The sequence below is a fragment of the Oncorhynchus masou genome, chromosome 9 (genome assembly GCF_036934945.1).
Source record: "Oncorhynchus masou masou isolate Uvic2021 chromosome 9, UVic_Omas_1.1, whole genome shotgun sequence".
Classification (NCBI taxonomy): Eukaryota; Metazoa; Chordata; class Actinopteri; order Salmoniformes; family Salmonidae; genus Oncorhynchus; species Oncorhynchus masou.
Window position 1 is genome coordinate 55,719,383 of NC_088220.1, and position 18,679 is coordinate 55,738,061.

Sequence of the window (18,679 nt, forward strand, 5' to 3'; positions counted from 1 at the left end):
CTCCCACGCCCACCTCTGACGCGTCAACCTCAACAACAAACTGTCTAGAGATGTCAGGTGTAACAAGAATAGGTGCGGATGTAAAACGATTCTTAAGAAGATCAAAAGCTCCCTGGGCGGAAACGGACCACTTAAAGCACGTCTTAACAGAAGTAAGGGCTGTGAGAGGAGCTGCCACCTGACCGAAATTACGGATGAAACGACGGTAGAAATTAGCGAAGCCCAGAAAGCGCTGCAGCTCGACGCGTGACTTAGGAACGGGCCAATCAATGACAGCCTGGACCTTAGCGGGATCCATCTTAATGCCCTCAGCGGAAATAACGGAACCGAGAAAAGGGACAGAGGCGGCATGAAAAGTGCACTTCTCAGCCTTCACATAAAGACAGTTCTCCAAAAGGCGCTGGAGGACGCGTCGCACGTGCTGAACATGAATCGAGAGAGACGGTGAAAAAATCAGGATATCGTCCATGTAAACGAAAACAAAAATGTTCAGCATGTCTCTCAGGACGTCGTTAACTAGTGCCTGAAAGACAGCTGGAGCGTTAACGAGGCCGAAAGGAAGAACCCGGTATTCAAACGGAGTGTTAAACGCCGTCTTCCACTCGTCCCCCTCCCTGATGCGCACGAGATGGTAGGCGTTACGAAGGTCCAATTTGGTGAAAAACCTGGCTCCCTGCAGGATCTCGAAGGCTGAAGACATAAGAGGAAGCGGATAACGATTCTTAACTGTTATGTCATTCAGCCCTCGATAATCCACGCATGGGCGCAGGGACCCGTCCTTCTTCTGAACAAAAAAAAACCCCGCTCCGGCGGGAGAGGAGGAGGAGACTATGGTACCGGCGTCGAGCGAAACCGACAAATAATCCTCGAGAGCCTTACGTTCGGGAGCCGACAGAGAGTATAATCTACCCGGGGGGGAGTAGTTCCCGGAAGGAGATCAATACTACAGTCATACGACCGGTGTGGAGGGAGAGAAGTGGCCTTGGAACGACTGAACACCGTGCGCAGATCGTGATACTCCTCCGGCACCCCTGTCAAATCGCCAGGCTCCTCCTGTGAAGAAGAGACAGAGGAAACAGGAGGGATAGCAGACATTAAACAGGTTACATGACAAGAAACATTCCAGGATAGGATAGTATTACTAGACCAATTAATAGAAGGGTTATGGCGCACTAGCCAGGGATGACCCAAAACAACAGGTGTAAAAGGTGAACGAAAAATTAAAAAAGAAATGGTTTCGCTATGATTACCAGAGACAGTGAGGGTTAAAGGCAGCGTCTCACGCTGAATCTTGGGGAGAGAACTACCATCTAAAGCGAACAAGGCCCTGGGCTCCCTAACTGTCTGAGAGGAATGTCATGTTCCCGAGCCCAGGTCTCGTCCATAAAACAGCCCTCCGCCCCAGAGTCTATCAAGGCACTGCAGGAAGCAGATGAACCGGGCCAGCGGAGATGGACCGGAAAGGTAGTGCGTGATCCAGAAGGAGAGGCCTGAGTAGTTGCGCTCACCAGTAGCCCTCCTCTTACTGATGAGCTCTGGCTTTTACTGGACATGAGGTGACAAAATGACCAGCGGAGCCGCAGTAGAGACAGAGGCGATTGGTGATTCTCCGTTCCCTCTCCTTGGCCGAGATGCGAATACCCCCCAGCTGCATAGGCTCAGCATCCGAGCTGGCGGAGGAGGGTGGCAGTGATGCGGCAGGTGGCAGTGATGTGGAGAGGGGAGCAACGGAGAACGTGAGCTCCTTTCCACGAGCTCGGCGACGAAGATCAAACCGTCGCTCTATGCGAATAGCGAGAGCTATTAAGGAGTCCAGACTGGAAGGAACCTCCCGGGAGAGGATCTCATCCTTAACCTCGACGTGGAGACCCTCCAGAAAACGAGCGAGCAAAGCCGGCTCGTTCCAGTCACTAGAGGCAGCGAGAGTGCGAAACTCAATAGAATAATCCGTTATGGATCTATTCCCCTGACATAGGGAAGACAGGGCCCTGGAAGCCTCCTCGCCAAAAACAGAACGGTCAAAAACCCGTATCATCTCCTCCTTAAAGTCCTGATACTGGTTAATACACTCAGCCCTCGCCTCCCAGACTGCCGTGCCCCACTCACGCGCCCGTCCGGTAAGGAGAGAAATGACGTAGGCGATGCGGGCTGCGCTCCTGGAGTAAGTGTTGGGCTGGAGAGAGAACACCACATCACACTGAGTGAGGAATGAGCGGCACTCAGTGGGCTCCCCAGAGTAACACGGCGGGTTGTTGATCCTGGGCTCCGGAGACTCGGAAACCCTGGAAGTGGGCGGTGGATCGAGGTGGAGTTGGTGAACCTGTCTTGTGAGGTCGGAGACTTGGACGGCCAGGGTCTCAACGGCATGTTGAGCAGCAGACAATTCCTCCTCGTGTCTGCCTAGCATCGCTCCCTGGATCTCGACGGCGGAGTGAAAAGGGTCCGGAGCCGCTGGGTCCATTCTTGGTCTGATTCTTCTGTTATGAACTTGAGTGAAGACCCAAAAGCGGTTTTAACAGAAAACAGAGTTCTTTAATGAAAATACAGGAATGGCATAAATCCTCTTCCAACGTTGTCAGCGGAACAAAAGAACGTTAGTATAGTGCAGGATGCTCCTGCCAGGCAGACTCCGACAGGACAGGACAAGGTGGAAGCAAACGAGACGACAGCTTGCTTCTGGCATCAAAAAACACAAACAAGAATCAGACACTGAAAGTAGCAGGAACAGAGAGAGAAATAGAGACCTAATCAGAGGGGGAAGAGAGAACAGGTGTGAAAGAGTGAATGAGCTAGTTAGAGGAGATGTAGAACAGCTGAAGAATGAGAGACAGAGAAGGTAACCTAAAAAGACCAGCAGAGAGAGAGAATGAAGAGAAAGGACAGGAACAGACATAACAAGACATGACAATAGGGAATAGGGCTCTGGTCTAAAGTAGTGTACTAAAGTCAGCAAAAAAAGAAACGTCCCTTTTTCAGGACCCTGTCTTTCAAAGATAATTCACAGAAATCAAAATAACTTAAAAGATCTTCATTGTAAAGGGTTTAAAACACTGTTTCCCATGCTTGTTCAATGAAGCATAAACAATTAATGAACATGCAGTTGTGGAACGGTCATTAAGACACTAACAGCTTACAGACGGTAGGCAATTAAGTTATGAAACCGTAGGACACTAAAAGAGGCCTTTCTACTGACTCTGAAAAACAGCAAAAGGAAGATGCCCCGGGGTACCTGCTCATCTGCATGAACAAGCCTTAGGCTGCAAGGAGAAATGAGGACTGCAGATGTGGTCAGGGCAATAAATTGGAATGTCCGTACTGTGAGACGCCTAAGACAGCGCTACAGGGAGACAGGACGGACAGCTGATCGGCCTCGCAGTGGCAGACCACATGGCAGACCCCAACACCTGCACAGGGTCGGTACATCCAAACATCACACCTGCGGGACAGTTACACGAAGAGTTACACTAAGAACGCACAATCCCTCCATCAGTGCTCAGACTGTCCGATATAGGCTGAGAGAGGCTAGACTGAGGGCTTGTAGGCCTGTTGTAAGGCAGGTCCTCACCAGACATCACTGGCAACAACGTCGCCTATGGGCACAAACCCACCGTCGCTGGACCAGACAGGACTGGCAAAAAGTGCTCTTCACTGACTCACCAGGGGAAATGATCGGATTCGCAATTATCGTCAAAGGCATGAGCGTTACACCGAGGCCTGTACTATAGAGCGGGAGCGATTTGGAGGTGGCGGTCCGTCATGGTCTGGGGCGGTGTGTCACAGCATCATCAAACTAAGCTTGTTTTCATTGCAGGCAATCTCAACGCTGTGCGTTACAGGGAAGACATCCTCCTTCCTCATGTGGTACCCTTCCTGCAGGCTCATCCTGACATGACCCTCCAGCATGACAATGCCACCAGCCATACTGCTCGTTCTGTGGGTGATTTCCTGCAAGACAGGAATGTCAGTGTTCTGTCATGGCCAGTGAAGAGCCCGGATCTCAATCCCATTGAGCACGCCTGGGACCTGTTGGATTGGAGGGTGAGGGCTTGGGTCATTCCCACCAGAAATGTCTGGGAACTTGCAGGTGCCTTGGTGGAAGAGTGGGGTAACATCTCACAGCAAGAACTGCCAAATCTGGTACAGTCCATAAGGAGGAGATGCACTGCAGTACTTAATGCAGCTGGTGGCCACACCAGATACTTACTCACTCATAGGCAGCAACTCAGAAACTGGATTACTGCACATATTCTGACCCCTGCATGAACAGAATGAAAACCACTTTTCCCATCATCCTTCAACAGTGTGGGAAAATATCCTGCCCCCTCTGTGCTAATTCCTTTAATATCTTAATGATACACACTACCCACTGATAAACAAACATACTGTCAGGCAGCGTCCTTATCCCTTTCTCTAGAACACACACACACACACACACACACACACACACACACACACACACACACACACACACACACACACACACACACACACACACACACACACACACACACACACACACACGGTCTGTGCTCTTTGGTTCTGCCTCATTTCATGGCTTGCTTTCTCAGGATCCCAGCTCCAGTGCCCTGGCCCCCTGGAAGACCCCACCTCCTCTGGGTTCGGCTGTCCCCATTGTTTGTCTGTCTGGAATGCTGCTCCTGGCTGAAGGGGGCCTGATAGAGGGATAACCCCCCCCCCAGACTCTTTTAAAGGGGCCCTACATGGTGAAGGATTACACCCCACACACAGAGACTCTCACACAGGCTCTCACAGGCAGACTTATGCACACTCTTGACAGTGACAAAGCTTGAGAAAATCGTGACAACATCCAGATTAGAGAGAGAGGTGGAAGATGAGGGGAATAGGGGGTACAGAAAGGCTGTAGGGTGGGTGAGGTGTGAGGGACAGAAGTGATGTGAAGGATGACAGAGCAAGGGTTTAAAGTTAAAGGGCCTAGTGTGGACTATATCAGAGGTTGGGACTGGGAATGAGTGGGAGGTAGAGTGAGGGGTGGAGTAGTAAGGAGACATAGGTGGTGGGAGGTAGTATTTAGGGGTATGAGATAGATAGGCATGGGTTTAGGCATGGGGTTAGTAAGTGGTTGGGGGTGTTTCAGATACATCAGGCAGTTGTTTTAGGATGGGTGCAAGTGTCTGTCCAGCTCAGTGTGTATCAGCTGCTGGGGATCCCCCATGCAGCCCCTAATGGGATTAGAGGGAGACTGAGTGACTTTGGGGGGCGGTGGGCCAACATGGAGCATTGCTGCTACAGCCCTGCTGTCACTGTCATATTAAAGCCTGCAGACTGCAGCCAGATGACCCCAAGTGTTCTGCAGCAGTGCAGTTGGCTGGTGGGGGGCGGAGCCTGGGCCCTTAAATCACCTGCCACCGCTTGGGCGTGTCCCTCTAGCTACTGTGGGGGGTCCAGCCTCCAGAGAAACACCATAGAGTACATCTGTGCTTACTCTGCAGTGCCTGAAGAGAGGTGATGAGAGAAGGGAGGGAGGGAAAGATAGACAGAAACTGGAAATAAAGTGGGTTAGGTGACATACAGAGAGGGAGAGGAGGTCAGAGAGTGGGGTGAGAGAGGGAGGGCGAGAAAAAGACAGGGTGGGAGAGGGGAATGTTGCAATACAAAACAGAGCAGGATAGGGAGGGGAGGGACACAGTGTGGAGAGAGAGAGAGAGAGAGAGAGAGAGAGTCACCTGGTGCTCTGGTCTAGTGTGTCCTGAATGGGAGGAGAATAGTGCTGACAGGACAACCGTCTGCCCGTTGCGCTACTGCAGCAGTATCCATCCACCAGCAAACCTCTGCATGCAGAGATCACAAACCACCCCCGTTCCCCTCCCTCCCGGCATCCATCCACAGTCCCCACTAGGAAACCACTCAACACTAGGAGTGCATCGTTAATGGCACTCTACTCTCTATGTAGGCTCATAGGGCTCTAGACAAAAGTTATATAGGGAATAGGATGCCATTTGGGATGCAACCTGGAACAGCGGGCATTTATAAGTCATATTCTCCAAGAATCAATGGCTATATCATTACTTTCAAAGTCCAAAAATGGATGTACCAATCGAGATTGCCCCTTTAACTCTATGGTGGCCACTTCATCATTGGAAACTTGCGATGGGAGTTTCTTGCAAGCAATAACAAAAGGTCTATGAATATGTTTACTTTACAGGATGTCTGCAAAGCAACAGCTAACTAATTGTGAACAGTATAATTTGCAGTGGCTGGTTCCAGCCATATCTTTATCCGCGGCAGACAAATAATACCTTAAACAGAGCCACAATCAATAGCAGCGTGTTTTATATTGATTTAATTGTCCTAAGTAAGAGCCTGCTCCTGTTATGCTGACAACAAGGCTAAAGTTTGGTCAGCAGATGACGCTTTGATACAAATATGTGCACCGGACACAGATCACCTCGTCAGATGCCTGTGACAAGATGGTTAATCAAAACATGTTCGCCTAGCAACAGGGAAGCATGAGCGTGATGTCATCTGCATCAATTCTCACATTGGAGGCATGAATGCGTTGCCATGCTCATACAAAGCCTACAGCGGTCTCTAGAGGATCCATTCAGCATGTATGGACCCTCTGTATGGATGGGTATGGACGGGTGACTGGGGTTGATGACTGGGGTTGATTATGAGACGGGTGACTGGGGTTGATTATGACGGGGGACTGGGGTTGATTATGACGGGGGACTGGGGTTGATTATGAGACGGGGGACTGGGGTTGATTATGACGGGTGACTGGGGTTGATTATGACGGGGGACTGGGGTTGATTATAAGACGGGTGACTGGGGTTGATTATAAGACGGGTGACTGGGGTTGATTATAAGACGGGTGACTGGGGTTGATTATGAGACGGGGGACTGGGGTTGATTATGAGACGGGGGACTGGGGTTGATTATGAGACGGGGGACTGGGGTTGATTATGAGACGGGGGACTGGGGTTGATTATGACGGGGGACTGGGGTTGATTATGACGGGGGACTGGGGTTGATTATGAGACGGGTGACTGGGGTTGATTATGAGACGGGGGACTGGGGTTGATTATGAGACGGGGGACTGGGGTTGATTATGAGACGGGGGACTGGGGTTGATTATGAGACGGGGGACTGGGGTTGATTATGAGACGGGGGACTGGGGTTGATTATGAGACGGGGGACTGGGGTTGATTATGAGACGGGGGACTGGGGTTGATTATGAGACGGGGGACTGGGGTTGATTATGAGACGGGGGACTGGGGTTGATTATGAGACGGGGGACTGGGGTTGATTATGAGACGGGGGACTGGGGTTGATTATGAGACGGGGGACTGGGGTTGATTATGACGGGTGATTGGGGTTGGTTATGACGGGTGACTGAGGTTGGTTATGACGGGTGACTGGGGTTGGTTATGAGACGGGTGACTGGGGTTGGTTATGAGACGGGTGACTGGGGTTGATTATGACGGGTGACTGGGGATGATTATGACGGGTGACTGGGGTTGGTTATGAGACGGGTGACTGGGGTTGGTTATGAGACGGGTGACTGGGGATGATTATGACGGGTGACTGGGGATGATTATGACGGGTGACTGGGGATGATTATGACGGGTGACTGGGGATGATTATGACGGGTGACTGGGGATGATTATGACGGGTGACTGGGGATGATTATGACGGGTGACTGGGGATGATTATGACGGGTGACTGGGGTTGATTATGAGACGGGTGACTGGGGTTGATTATGAGACGGGTGACTGAGGTTGATTATGACGGGTGACTGAGGTTGATTATGACGGGTGACTGGGGATGATTATGACGGGTGACTGGGGTTGATTATGAGACGGGTGATTGGGGTTGATTATGACGGGTGACTGGGGATGATTATGACGGGTGACTGGGGTTGATTATGACGGGTGACTGGGGTTGATTATGACGGGTGACTGGGGATGATTATGACGGGTGACTGGGGATGATTATGACGGGTGACTGGGGATGATTATGACGGGTGACTGGGGATGATTATGACGGGTGACTGGGGATGATTATGACGGGTGACTGGGGATGATTATGACGGGTGACTGGGGATGATTATGACGGGTGACTGGGGATGATTATGACGGGTGACTGGGGATGATTATGACGGGTGACTGGGGATGATTATGACGGGTGACTGGGGATGATTATGACGGGTGACTGGGGATGATTATGACGGGTGACTGGGGATGATTATGACGGGTGACTGGGGATGATTATGACGGGTGACTGGGGATGATTATGACGGGTGACTGGGGATGATTATGGCGGGTGACTGGGGTTGATTATGACGGATGACTGGGGTTGATTATGACGGGTGACGGGGGTTGATTATGACGGGTGACTGGGGTTGATTATGAGACAGGTGACTGGGGTCGATTATGAGACAGGTGACTGGGGTCGATTATGAGACAGGGGACTGGGGTCGATTATGAGACAGGTGACTGGGGTCGATTATGAGACAGGTGACTGGGGTCGATTATGACAGGTGAGTGGGGTTGATTATGACGGGTGACTGGGGTTGATTATGACGGGAGACTGGGGTTGATTATGACGGAGACTGGGGTTGATTATGACGGAGACTGGGGTTGATTATGATGGGGGACTGGGGTTGATTATGACGGGGGACTGGGGTTGATTATGACGGGGGACTGGTGTTGTTTATGACGGGTGACTGGGGTTGTGTCTCAAATCGTACCCTATTCCCTATATAGTGTAAAGGGACGCACAATGGGAATAAGCCTGTGTATGTGTGGTCAAACCAAGCTCAAGCCTGCTGTTCAATTGCCTCAAAATGAGTAGGGACACTCATACACAATTCAATACGTCTCTGTCCTCCATTGGTTTTGTCTGAAGAAAGCGTACTACAGTCATATGAAGTCGGGCCAGCATACTAACCTTATTACAGCTATGCTATGCAATGTATCTATACATAGGCTCTGTCTGCCCATGAACTCTGACCACACTGGACAGTTATGTGCATCGCTCCATGATTAAATAGAGTTCCACTGAGGGGCAACACATGATACAGCAGCACCTACCCACAGTTCTCTCTCATATTGACAGCAACATTATCATTGCGTAGTTGTCAATGTTCCAAAATCATTGCCCCCATCATTCCCATTGATTTGTAGCTAGTGGTGGCTGAAGTTAGCTGAAGTTTGTAATGGCTGTTTAGAGAAAACAGAACTATGGATTATATGGATGTGCATATTTCCCTTTCAAGACGATTCGATACGTATCTAGATGGACTCCGATATGATACAGGAACGACATGTTTTAGTTTGAAACGATTCAGTGCGATGAGAGAACGTTTGTATGTGGTGTGTAAATGATGGGTGTCTATGGTGTGTGTACTATGTAGGCACCTGAGCAGAGCCATAAAGGAGACCAGGATTCTACCACCCCCCTACCAGATTATGGGGGGCAATGTAGACAGTATTTCGTCCCCCTACTTTGGTTCTGAAATCACCATCACCCACTAATGAACTTGGCATTTTTGAGGTTAAGTGTTTGAGCTAGTAATGTATCAATATTTACTGTTTATAAATTAGCTATGACATAGCCAATGAAAATATAGCACAACTTTGGATTTCACCCACAATTCAAAATCAAATAGTTTTGACCTTTTGGAAGTTTTTAATGGAGTGATCTCCTCTTCAGCCATGCAGTGCGCCTCGGACATGTCATTGCTGTCCTCGTTATGAAATGATCAACTTTATCCTGTATATCTAAGAAAGTTACCATATACAGTGCAATCAGAAAGTATTCTGACCCCTTGACTTTTTCCACAGTTTGTAACATTACAGCCTTATTCTAAAATTGATTTAATAATTTATTCCCCTCATTAATATACACAATACCCCTTAATGACAAAGCGAAAACAGGTTTTTTGAAATGTTTGCAATTGTAAATAAAAAACACAAATACCTTATTTACATAAGTATTCAGACCCTTTGCTATGAGGCTCAAAATTGAGCTCAGGTGCGTCCTGTTTCCATTGATCATCCTTTAAATGTTTCTACAACTTAATTGAAGTCCACCTGTGGTAAATTCAATTGACTGGACATGATTTAGAAAGGGACACACCTGTCTATATAAGGTCCCACAGTTGACAGTGCATGTCAGAGCTAAAACCAAGCCATGAGGTTGAAGGAATTGTCAATAGAGCTCAGAGACAGGATTGTGTCGAAGCACAGATCTGGGGAAGAGTACCAAAAGATTTCTGCAGCATAAAAGGTCCCCAAGAACACAGTGGCCTCCATCATTCTTAAATCGTTAAATGGAAAAAGTTTGGAACCACCAAGACTCTTCCTAGAGGTGGACGTTCGGCCAAACTGAGCAATCGGGGAGAAGGGCCTTGGTCAGGGAGGTGACCAACAACCCGATGGTCACTCTGACAGAGCTCCAGAGTTCCTCTGTGGAGATGGGAGAACCCTCCAGAAGGACAACCATCTCTACAGCACTCCACCAGTCAGGCTTTTATGGTAGAGTGGTCAGACGGAAGCCAGTCCTCAGTAAAAGTGACATGACAGCCCACTTGGAATTTGCCAAAAGACACCTAAAGAACTCTCAGACCATGAGAAACAAGATGATCTGGTCTGATGAAACCAAGATTGAACTCTTTGGCCTGAATGCCAATGTCTGGAGGAACCTGGCACCATCCCTATGGTGAAGCATGGTGGTGGCAGCATCATACTGTGGGGATGGTTTTCAGCGGCAGGGACTGGGAGACTAATCAGGATCGAGGGAAAGATGAATGGAGCAAAGTACAAAGAGATCCTTGATGAAAATCTGCTCCAGTGCTCAGGACCTCAGACTGGGGCGAAGGTTCACCTTCCAATAGAACAACGACCCTAAGCACACAGCCAAGACAATAGAGTGGCTTTGGGACAAGTCTTTGAATGTCCTTGAGTGGCCCCACCAGAGCCCAGACTTGAACATGATTGAACATCTCTGGAGAGACCTGAAAATAGCTGTGCAGTGACGCTCCCCATGCAACTTGACAGACCTTGAGAGGATCTGCAGAGAAGAATGGGAGAAACTCAACAATTTCCCCTTTAAATGGCCTTGAAATCACTGGTATGTTTGCAGCAAAATTGTTAATGTTATTTGGGATCCTTGGGAAGTCATACCCTAAACCATGACCCTAACCCTGACCCCTACCCCAGTGTTTCCCAAACTCGGTCCTCGGGTCCCCATGGGGTGCACGTTTTAGTTTTCGCCCTAACACTACACCGCTGATTCAAATGATCAAAGCTTGATGATTAGTTGATTATTTTAATCAGCTGTATAGTGTGAGGTCAAAAACCAAAATGTGCACCCTTGGGGTTCCGAGGACTGAATTTGGGAAACCCTGTCTTACCCTAACCATAACCATTTTAAATTTCAACTTCAGATGGGGTAGGGACGCCTCAAGGATTCTGGACCTCAGGGGCCGCAGCAAAACCATCAAAACATCCCAGAAACTATACGCCTCCTAGACCAGTAGAACTCAGAACGAGGTCAAAAGTTAGGCCATTGAATCCTCACCCCATCTCACTGGCCAAATGTCCACCAAAAAGAATACACAGGAATCCACTTCCTGTCACAGTATATTGATTTTAACCTAGTTGTTTAGCCTAGATACTAGCCTAGGTGTTGAGCAAGTTATCAGCTGTGTAGGGAGAGAGCACAGACAGAGTGCAGGTCAGCATAATATAGTCAATATTGAAACAAAAACCATGACGTTAGGAAGGTTGCATTCAAGCTGATAAATTCTGCTCCTAACCATCACTATCTCAAATGACATGAAGATTATGGTTCTCTTGATGCTTCTTGATGCTGTTTGTGTCTTGTAAAACTGTGTGACGTCGCATGCTTTTTCGGCCTCGTTTCCAGACAAGACTTTTATTCTCCAAACCGTTTCTCATGACATGCACACAACAGCACTCACCTTCTGTAGGCTGGTCGGGTTGAGCTGATTTTTGTCAATGATCTTTATTGCAACCTGAAACGTTGAGAGACAAATCATTACAGTCAGTGAAATCAAAACAGTGACATATGTTTTAATAGTTCCCAAAGCTCAAACTCTAAAACAAACCAACAAGCTATAAGGCCCCACAAGTGGCTTAACAGCGTGGTTTGTCTCGGTCAAAGTGTGAGTGAGACTAGGACTGTAAATGTATATGGTTCACTACACACTGCTCTCCACATGATCCCATTCCATGTCATCGGTTTAACTTTTAATAACCCTGTGGAATTATGCACCTAAAAATGTGGGCTTTATGGGCTAACGGTACATTATGTTTACAACTACACAGGCCTTAAAAGTCATTACAGACTAGAAGAACAAACCCAGTCTTGTTCTTTCCATAAGTTTCTCTAAAACTACCATCCATCCCTCCCACATGTTCCATGCTCTCACCACAACCTACCTGTCAAATGGCCTATTACAAACCTCATTGGCCGTGTGCACTATTCCTACCAGCCTAACCCCATTCTTCAGTCAAGTACCCACTTCTCTACCCCAGCCTCACCCCTCAGTCTAGCCCATCCACACCAGCAGCCCAGTCCAGCTTTCCCCCTCAGTCAAGCCCATCCACACCACCAGCACAGTCCAGTCTCACCCCTCAGTCTAGCCCATCCACACCACCAGCCCAGTCCAGTCTCATCCCTCAGTCTAGCCCATCCACACCACCAGCCCAGTCCAGTCTCACCCCTCAGTCTAGCCCATCTACACCACCAGCCACCCAGGCCAGTCCAGCCTCACCCCTCAGTCTAGCCCATCCACACCACCAGCCCAGTCCAGCCTCACCCCTCAGTCTAGCCTATCCACACCTCCAGCCCAGTCCAGCCTCCCCCCCAGTCTAGCCCATCCACACCACCAGCCCAGTCCAGCCTCACCCCTCAGTCTAGCCTATCCACACCACCAGCCACCCAGCCCAGTCCAGCCTCACCCCTCAGTCTAGCCTATCCACACCTCCAGCCCAGTCCAGCCTCACCCCTCAGTCTAGCCCATCCACACCACCAGCCCAGTCCAGTCTCACCCCTCAGTCTAGCCCATCCACACCACCAGCCACCCAGGCCAGTCCAGCCTCACCCCTCAGTCTAGCCCATCCACACCACCAGCCCAGTCCAGCCTCACCCCTCAGTCTAGCCTATCCACACCTCCAGCCCAGTCCAGCCTCCCCCCCAGTCTAGCCCATCCACACCACCAGCCCAGTCCAGCCTCACCCCTCAGTCTAGCCTATCTACACCACCAGCCACCCAGCCCAGTCCAGCCTCACCCCTCAGTCTAGCCTATCCACACCTCCAGCCCAGTCCAGCCTCACCCCTCAGTCTAGCCCATCCACACCACCAGCCCAGTCCAGCCTCACCCCTCAGTCTAGCCCATCCACACCACCAGCCCAGTCCAGTCTCACCCCTCAGTCTAGCCCATCTACACCACCAGCCCAGTCCAGCCTCCCCCCTCAGTCTAGCCCATCCACACCTCCAGCCCAGTCCAGCCTCACCCCTCAGTCTAGCCCATCCACACCACCAGCCCAGTCCAGTCTCACCCCTCAGTCTAGCCCATCTACACCACCAGCCCAGTCCAGCCTCCCCCTCAGTCTAGCCCATCCACACCTCCAGCCCAGTCCAGTCTCACCCCTCAGTCTAGCCCATCCACACCTCCAGCCCAGTCCAGTCTCACCCCTCAGTCTAGCCCATCCACACCTCCAGCCCAGTCCAGTCTCACCCCTCAGTCTAGCCCATCCACACCTCCAGCCCAGTCCAGTCTCACCCCTCAGTCTAGCCCATCCACACCTCCAGCCCAGTCCAGCCTCCCCCCTCAGACTAGCCCATCCACACCTCCAGCCCAGTCCAGTCTCACCTCTTTGCCCGTCAAGATATGCCTGGCCAGCTTGACCTTGGCGAAGTTGCCCTTGCCGATGGTCTTGAGCAGACGGTAGTTGCCGATGTGCGGCTGCTCGTCCGAACACGAGGCGATAGAGTTCCGGCATCGTGCTCCGAGTGATCTGCTCGACCAACCAGTGCTCTTCTCCGAGCGGCTCGTCGAGAGAGAGGTATGCTGGGAAAAGAGAAAGGGGTCATAAACAAGATTCAAAATCATCTAGCAGCATCCCATCTTGACATCAATGGTGTGAAATCACATTCTCTGCCAGTAGATGATTCTAGAACACATACAAGCGATTGAAGCAGAAATCAGCTGAGAAATTCTGGTGAACTAGAACCCCCAAATGTCTACACGTCTGAAACTACCAAAGCCAACATTTATAGAGGGCTTTGTGGAATGGAATTATTAATGTCGAGTGTTGAGTGGCCATGAGTAATTCATCAAGGTCTGTTGTGAAAAACCTGTTAATGCTATTAGAGTAAGCTATTGGGCTGACAGTAAATACTGAGCAGTGCCAAGCTAGCTAACAGGCTAACACATTAACACGGTTAGCAGTGGCTCATGAGGCCTATGGAAGCCAAGGAAGGCAGCTAATCTCAGACCACCCCACATTGCTGGCATTCTTCACATGCATGCTCCTCTGAGGTCATAAAATAAAGACGGGTGGCATGGTGCAACTCAGCATCTCCTAATCGATCTGCTCTGGAATGCCCGACACCACACTGTAGCGTTCAGCTAGCTGTGTTTGCACGCCAACGCGACATAGCGGCTCAACATTCCTCCTACACGTTGCCTTGGCTCGATGGGTTACCCATCGCAGCATGTTCCAAGTCAACAAAGCATAAACGGAGAGTTTGGATAACACAATCTATGACAACATTTGGTTGAATCATTTCAAATCCCTAACGACGTTTAGAGAATAGTTTGGATAAGAGTCACAGCATGGTGTTCCTGAAGTAACAGAGTCATTTGAGAGAAATTACACTTCCCAACGTAGTATCAATAATGACCTTATGATACAGTGCCAATGCAGGAGCATGAAGAAAAAGAGAGGGAGGAGAGAAGGGAGAAGTGGAGGGACGAGGTAAAACTATTTTTAATCAACTGAATAATTTAGGCGAGGTGTGGTGAGGGAAGGGAAATGTGGGGCCCCTTATGGAACAGGGCAGGAGAGATGGTGGTTTCTAAGATATGGCCTTTTTTCCTTTCCTGGTGACTTTACCTTGACCTTATTTGAAAAGATCACAGTGTTCAAGGTAAAGAGGGGAGGAAAAGTCGCTAAGGAAAGGGGATAGCGTTTGAATAAATCTAACCATCCTCACCACTCCGATCTCACTAAACCTTGAATGAAGTAACATTTTTAGGATTTATTTAAGACAGATGCAGGCGGGGTGAGGCCCACGATCTCATCAGTAGCCCTAAGCACAACCAGTTATCAGCTTCAGACCACAGCCATGTGTAGGCTAGCACAGCGAAAGCATACTGTATAACCTTCAGACAGAATAGTGCACCATAACTCCCAGGAAGGATCCCGCTGCCTGACTGAGACAGTCTTTCTTTAAAACACATGTGCAGAGACACCAACACACACGTGCGCACACACACGCGCGCACACACACACACACGTACACACAGTATACGATCATAAATGTGCAATGCATATGCAAGAGCATAAGCCTTGACCCCAGATCAGCACATCAGGTGAAACAGAGCATTTGGTGCTGCATCAGACTACTCTTGGCAGAGCCCTTTCATCCCCTCCCCTCCCCATCCCTCTCTCTCTCCCATCCTCCCCCGCCCTGCCGCAGTCTGGTTTATCACTCCTCTCATCCACCTGTTCCCATGTCGTGTCCCTCGCTCGTTCGCTCCCACAGGAAAGAGGAAAACTCCTATTGGGCATCGCCTCCGACCGAGCCCCTATGTCCCGCCTGCATCCCCATCTCACTGGGCGTGACAAGCCCTCAGTTAGCCCCCTCCCCTTCATCTCCCCCTCACCCTCCCCCAAAACAAATCAATTAGTCTCCCTCTCCTTTCCACACCCGACCCCGATCCCCTTGTGTCTAGTGTTGCTATCTTTCTCTCATTTTTCAGCCAACCTCACAATCTGGGTTCTCTTCTCTTCCCACCCTTTTCCATTTGACCCTTTCAAGGAGAGCCCATCGATTCTCTCTCTCCATCCAATTGCCACGTCAATGTATTCAGATAGTGGGATGAAGTCTGAGTGCAGAGGGCTGGGTACGAGATGAAGTCGCTGATACATACATAGACAGACTGGGGGGCAAGACTAGAGAGACATGAATGTGTGTTGTAGCAGTTCAACAGAGCAGGGTCACAGACAGGTCTTGGAGGTGAAACTGAACACCACAACAATAAAAAACGTGAACATGAAAAAACAAGTGACTATATGCATGCGATTTTTACTTGTTTGTTGCAACAACAATGTTCTGTGTGGGCCATGAGAACCCTGGAGGGTGAAAGCCAGAATAATCAAGTGTGAGAGATTGGATCCGTTTGAGTGTAAACAATAGGGAATGCATAGAATCGCAAATGTTCCACAAAATAACATTCAACCAGCTGAAATAAATGGAAGGTCCTGCTGGATCAAACCATAATTAGTCATAGTCAACTAGAGAGAAAGAGATACAGGTTATGCCATAGCACGCAACTATAACTACAACAACAGGTGTGATAACACCAGTACACCCAACAAGTATGCCATTCTCTCACTCCACCATCTTCTTCTAAAGGGGTGGCAGGTAGCCAAGTGGTTATAGCGTTGGGCCAGTAACCGAAAGATTGCTAGATCGAATCCCTGAGCTGACAAGGTAAAAATCTCTCATTCTGCCCCTGAACAAGGCTCAACCCTCTGCTCCAAGGCCATCATTGCAAATAGGAATTTGTTCTTAACTGACTTTCCTGGTTAAATAAATACATGAAATAAAGGAAGTACAGAGCTGGTAAACAGAGAGAGAATTTCAGGGTCAAGGCTACACCTCCTAAAGAGGAAAGTTGTCATGACCCAGTCATGTAATGGCAGCCTGGAGGCACACTCAGTTTCCTGTGCATCACTGGGTGAGGCCATCCCTGAAATACTAGGTCTGTATGGCAACCTACAAGTTATGTATTCAGGCCAATAAAAGCCTGTAGCATAGGTTAGCATGATTGCTAACCTATATAAGTCATTCTAATAGGCTACATGGCAATCTCTACCATTGTAGACAAATGTGAACCACTTCTGTCTGAGTAAGGCTGGACAGTGCCTGGGGGCGGTTTGTGTCTATCTTTGCATCGGATCACATGACTGGTGAGCGGCAAAACAATAGGAGGCTGTGGGGAGGGTTGAGGATGGGTCAGGGTTTCAACATCCCGTCCTTACACAATGCCCCCCCCCACAACCTCCCCTCAGACTTCCTCTCTGTGCCTGTGATGACAGTTTTTCAGGCTGGATATGTCCATAGAGTAGAATCTCAATATGATGGTATAGGACGTGTTACAAAATCTATGTCCCTTGTACATATGTGGATAGTTGGAATGTCTCTGTTCGTAAATGTCTGATATATAGCCTAGCTAGCACCCATCTAACTGGAAGTTGTGACCGTAGCCAGCGTCTTACTGTCCTGAAGAGCACGTGACATGCCACACTGTCACATGTCATACACTGCTGTGCAGTGTTTACTGGACTGGTTGACAAGGAAATCCAACTTGGTTAAAAAACAGGGTGTGAATAAGACAGCGTCCAAAACATATTACCCCAATAGAACCAACATTAGGCTTCTTTATTCATTTGCACCAAGCTACTAGCTACATTCGGACAGATCTTTTGCTATGCGTGCAGAGGTCAGACTCTGAGCTGGTAAACTGTAGTTTCTTCTGCCAGTATCAATCCTCTTCAATACTTTTTAGCTCTACAGCAGTTACATTTCAGTACATTTTCACATAAAACTTGCTTTGCTGTTAATTCAGAGCGTTTACTGAACTTTTGGCAAATCCTGTTGTGTTGGTTGGGGGCAGATTAGTTTGTAGCAACGTCCTAACACGCTCTATTCTTTGGGAGTCCCAGACAGTCTGCTCAGCTGCATGCCAGTGAATTCTACAGCATGACTCATGACTGAATGAACTCTCCTCAGTCAGTCCAGTCGGTAAACTACCACTGTGGTTTTTACCAAAACCATGAGCAACACAGCTGAGAAGTGACTGGGGATAATGGCTTCAGAATACTAGAGACACAGCCACTGCAGCCGGTGTGGTTCACAGCACAAGTCTCACCTTGGCGTCAAACAAAACCTTGAAATGTAAAGACCATATGCTTATGGCAAAGAACACTACAGCAGGAAAGGTCCATACCCTCAGGGCTTGGAACCTAACCAATACAATGTGAGAAGAACCGAAAATATGGATGTCGATTATGGCAGCCCCCCGCACCTCTCTGATTCAGAGCGGTTGGGTTAAATGCGGCAGGCCGGGCGGCAGGGTAGCCTAGTGGTTAGAGCGTTGGACTAGTAACCGGAAGGTTGCAAGTTCAAACCCACGAGCTGACAAGGTACAAATCGTTCTGCCCCTGAACAGGCAGTTAACCCACTGTTTCTAGGCCGTCATTGAAAAGAAGAATTTGTTCTTAACTGACTTGCCTAGTTAAATAAAGGTTTAAAAAAATGACATGCGGGAGACACATTTCAGTTGAATGCATTCAGTCGTACAACTGACTAGGTATCCCCCCTTTCCTTTCCCTAAAGCTATCATCAGAATCATTCAATCCTAAGTATATCTCAG

General features: G+C 49.1%; 1 protein-coding gene across 3 annotated transcripts in view; it reads right to left on the reverse strand.

The window, feature by feature from the left end:
• The window catches only part of LOC135546263 (MAP/microtubule affinity-regulating kinase 4-like), a 72,039-nt gene that overhangs the window by 40,071 nt on the left and 13,289 nt on the right, over nt 1–18,679 (reverse strand). For all 3 annotated transcript variants that reach the window (XM_064974547.1, XM_064974549.1, XM_064974548.1), the window contains exons 2-3: nt 13,886–14,083; nt 11,969–12,022 (exon numbers count right to left, since the gene is read on the reverse strand). In XM_064974547.1, the coding sequence (XP_064830619.1) occupies nt 11,969–12,022; nt 13,886–14,083 (252 nt within the window). The remainder of the gene's footprint in view (nt 1–11,968; nt 12,023–13,885; nt 14,084–18,679) is intronic.